Consider the following 4,869-nt stretch of genomic DNA (forward strand, 5'->3'; position numbering starts at 1 on the left):
CCTGATCTAAACGCGATGACGTGTGGGTTGTTAGCATCTAACATATCCTTCAAAGTCTTAACGATACTCTTCTTTATTTGCTTACCCGGTCCTTTCTCGCTAAAACAATTAAAAACAACAAAAAAGGGAAATTAATTCGTGGACATAATATAAAAAATATATTACAATAAACAACTCACCCCATAACACCCATCCTATTCGAGACTTCGTTTACGGTATCATGAATATAGAGCTGCGAGAAAGCAGGACTTTTGGAAGGGCCAGGCAAAAGTTCACCGATGCGATGATAATTTTGACCCTGCATGCGAAACACATACGGTGCATTCCCATGGTTCACGGAATTATCAATTTGACCACCAAGCGACGTGAATGAGAACATCATATTGTATGCTCTAATTAAAGCACGGAAATTTTTGCTTGTCTCATCCTTGCCATACAACATCGACATAAGCACCGGTGGAGGATTTTTTAGTTTAGGCAGCTCCACTTTACCCTTCATGCAACACATAGAAAATATAGGCCTATTTTTAGCTCCACGTTTGTTAATACGCTCGCCAAACCACATATAAGCACCGCAATTTTGACAGGTGTAAAACGGATCTCCATCATCAAAATAACCTGACACAAGAAGCACTCATGTACACAATAATATCAATTATATTTTTTAAAAGATTATAAAAAAAACAACCATAGTAAGTACCATTTTCTGTTAATCCAGGTTTCACATTTATGATCGGTATGGATCCAAACCCTTCCTGTTCCATAATACACTCATCGGCGTTATCGAGATGTTCAACAAAATCATAATCCATTGCATTATCGTCGTCTGTTTGGTCCTCCCTATCACCATGATCAGAATCCGAATCGGTTGCGAGGAAATGCACGTAATCATCTTCGTAAATCGGCAACACCAACCCTTATATATAACATTTTTTTATTTGTTAATCACACGTACAATTTCGAGAATAAAAACTTAATATAAAAGGCTATCGTACCGGTTTCTGGTGGTCTTGTCCTCGCTTTTATCCGTCTTGATTTAAGTATTGCTACACGGCGCGCTCTCGCACGACAACAAACATCCTTAGGAGGTCGTGAATTCAATAACGCACGTAATTCATCAGATATCATGTTTTCATATGCCGCGATAACACGTGTTCGATTAATCGACTCCATGCCTAGAAATTATGAATATATATTAATCACAACGGAAAATATAATATGTCACTACAACTTAATTACGCGTGTGTGGGCGTTTTTATTAATTAAATTAATAAATTTTTTAAAGATAATAGACTTAACCCGATAATCTATTACGGAAGGCAGTCCTTCGTGCTCTGAGTTTTTCCATACGATAATTTCTTGCCTTTTTCGCACCATCCTTGGGTACATCGAGCAAATAGTCGAAGTTGTTATTATAAACACGGCGATGTATACGTCGATGATCACCTTTGGACGGGCATAATGAAAACAAATCAGAGTGATAGACAAGAATGTTTTATAAAAAAGGATTATGGTTATACGACAATATAAAATATATAACGTATGCAAGCTCTGCGATCTTATTTCTGACCTCTACCACGTTTCATTGTCTCCAAAACCTAGAAGATCGTGAACACAGAGGAAACTAACGGAAAATTATATATAACAATAATCTACTATGGTATTCTTTAATAGAACAACTGGAAATATTATATTTTAATATTGCGATATATATTACTAATCAATATATTTTCTAGATATATTCAAATTTTACTTTTTATTCTGATTGTATCCAAAAAAAAGAAGGAATTTTATAAAATATTTACTTTAACAGCAAACGCATTTGGTAATACCCATACATAACTTTGAGAGAAGATGAAAATCTCACGGAAATAAATATAAAAGGTAAACTGAAAACTGGAAATATTATATTTTAATGATATGTTATATAGTATTAATCATATATGTGATTCGAGCACAACGAATTTTACTTTTTAAATTAATCTCAACTCATAAATACAAGTTATAATGACAGAAAGTTAATTTTCCATGGCTTGTTAAACCTCATAATTATGGTCATAAAATATCACTTGGAGATAAAATGAAATATCACTTGGAGATAAAATGAATAGATAACATAACCGTGAGATCTGTATAAAATCATAAGAAACCATATAGCAAATTAAAGAAGCTACTCAACATACATCAGCTATCATGCATCTCACATTATAGGACGTTGTTTCATCTAGCATAAGTTGTTTGACGGTCAACGAAGAAGAAACCATGTGTTTTAACTATCGCGTTTTATGGTGCTTAAAACTCATTGCGTAATTATAAAGACACACCGTCAATAAAAAAAAAAATGTTAAGAGAACGCAATACAGGAATAATAAAATAAAATCTTCATTGCAGCGTTAATAGTTCAAAACACCGTCTATAAAAAAATATTCTATTATTTTGCCGAAACAAATATAATAGTATAGAGAGAACCAAGCAGAAACATAGTTTATAAAACCCTAAAATAAACAGAAATAAATCAAAACGATGAAAACAATCTAATCTATCTTAAGATTGTTAAACTGATCACGCATCTTATATTCCAACGAAGGATCACATGTAGGACCACCAGCTAAAGCGACTCTCTTCCGTAATTCCGCATAGACATTGAACGTAGAGTTTTCCTTACGCATAAATGTCTCAAAGTTTTGGATTTCATTGTAGGCATACTCCGGCTCTAGAACAAAATAATAAAACATTATCCATCTGACGATATTTGTAAATATTGGCAAAAACTAACGGTGTACATTTACCATGATCGTTAAAAATAATTTGTTGTGGAAACAACACATCTTTAAACAATACATCCCAGGTAGCATCCCAGACCGACAACGGATCTGCCTCGCAGAAAACATCCATCAGCATAACAAATAAACCACGCAATCTATCGACCGACAACACCCACGAAGCCGCTTGTTGGATAGCTACGATACATTCATCCGTCTGGCTAATATGGGTTGAGTTAGTGTTTTGCTTGTTAACCTGTCCGATCAAAACATTCACATATTAATAATCAATCAACATGATTGTTATTTTCGGAAAGAGAAAGCCAATTTAACGCAAAACCAATAAACTATATCAGACCAACATCAAGTAAAAATACTAACGACTACCTCCATCTTTTCAACACGAGCGTTCGCAATGATTAACACAAGAATGCATGTATTATTTATAGACGTATATATAAGCTAGGTATTAGGGTACCCAATAAGACCTTTATTTTTACGTAAAATATTGAGCGACTTAAAACCAAGGAAAATAATATTTTCTATTATGGATAATAACAAACATACCACTATATTAATAGGAGATATGATCAAATCTATCAATACCTAAAATGTTAACTCTAACATATTGTTACACAAACAGTAAACTTAAAAAGAAACATTCTAATTCCGTCGAATATTTAATATTTTAGAATTGTTAATGTTACATATCTCAATACAACAGAACTACCAATTTATGCGTTGCTCAGAGAAACGGCCGGGATATCAACCTACGTTAGTAGACCATATAAGCATAATATGAAACGTGCAAATATATAGAGCTCGTGAATGCTCACATAACCCTAACTAATTATAAATCAGCATGCTAAATCAGATACCAAATATATCACAAATAACGTGAAACTGTTATATACGACATAAAACGAAATCCAATATTTTATAATAATACATATATAATAATATCCACGTCTTGCTAAACACATGTTACCTACATGCATGTATTAGTTGCGTATAGAATTTATTCAGCCCTAGCGAAAACACTTGCACGTGTATAAGCAGAAACGTCGCGTTTGTCGTTTGCCAAACAACATCAGACCGATCATAGAAAACAAAAAAACGAACAATATCTAAATATGACACTCGGGAAGGTATAAAAAAACAAAAAAAAACAAATAACGAAAACACCAAATAACATCCAGACTCAGTCACAACAAAAATCGAACATAAAGGCGCACAATGTATTGTAAAGTCTGCTATGATATTTAAATATAAATAAAACCGCTAAATCTAGATATATAAAAAAACCAAATCCTTCTTTAAGTTGTGGCAAAACTCTCTTCTTTCTTGCCCTCGATTTTGATTTTCTTCGCAGGAGGTTTCGGATTCTCGACGGATACACCGCCACGACGAACACTGGCCTCCTTTGTAATAGGCGTTACGGGCAAAGGCACCAAAACCTTAGAAACACCAATATTAAGTATATATAAAGCAAAACACCGAATATTTAGTAAACTTAACACATACATACAGTTTCATATAAACAGAACAACCCAAGCTACAAAACACGAACCTCGGAGTCTAGACTATCAGAATAGTCTTTAATCAGCTCATCATCATCAGAAAATAACTGTACCACGTAATGCGACCGATCCGATTTCAGATTATCGCCACCTATACTCACTTTAAAAAGAAACCGCCTCCCGACCAATGCCCCAATCTCCGAGGGAAGTATAGAGGGGTCATTCTATCATTAAACCATGCAAATAGATTAAATATACGAACAAATAATCGTTAAAAATAGAATAAACAACATAACAAACAATAGCAAAAGCGAATCCATTACCTCAGAAACTGCATTATAGAGCTCCTGTGCAGTTCTACGAAGGAGGGTACTACCCATTGCATCAAACAACAAAAACCTTGCCTTGTAGTTAGTTGCATCAGAAACCTCCAGAACCAATCGGTACCTAAAACAAACAGTTATTCCAGGACAAATAATGAACAACCGAGCTCTAAAACTACACACACCAACATAGTATGACGGTATTAACATGCACAAGACGACATAATCTACGGAGTCTCGCGGGAATAAATAAAGTGGTACCAT

At 34.2% G+C, this 4,869-nt stretch overlaps 1 protein-coding gene across 1 annotated transcript; it reads right to left on the bottom strand.

Annotated features, from left to right (window-relative positions):
* Positions 1 to 608: 608 nt before the first annotated feature.
* LOC110228261 lies at positions 609 to 1,334 on the bottom strand. The gene is made up of 2 exons (XM_021025038.1): positions 996 to 1,334; positions 609 to 916 (listed from the first exon to the last, which is right to left on the bottom strand). The coding sequence occupies exons 1-2, from the start codon at positions 1,171 to 1,173 to the stop codon at positions 609 to 611; spliced, it is 486 nt and encodes a 161-aa protein (XP_020880697.1). The 5' UTR covers positions 1,174 to 1,334.
* Between the last annotated feature and the right edge of the window lie 3,535 nt (positions 1,335 to 4,869).

Source organism: Arabidopsis lyrata (genome assembly GCF_000004255.2).
Source record: "Arabidopsis lyrata subsp. lyrata unplaced genomic scaffold ARALYscaffold_5, whole genome shotgun sequence".
NCBI classification, from domain to species: domain Eukaryota; kingdom Viridiplantae; phylum Streptophyta; class Magnoliopsida; order Brassicales; family Brassicaceae; genus Arabidopsis; species Arabidopsis lyrata.

What these genes read in the sequence shown, in the direction of transcription:
- LOC110228261 (XM_021025038.1), bottom strand. Translation starts at nt 1,173, where the DNA reads ATGGAGTCGATTAATCGAACACGTGTTATCGCGGCATATGAAAACATG. An exon ending in GACAAGACCACCAGAAACCG is followed by an intron (nt 917 to 995) that starts GTACGATAGCCT and finishes GTTATATATAAG; the next exon opens with GGTTGGTGTTGCCGATTTAC.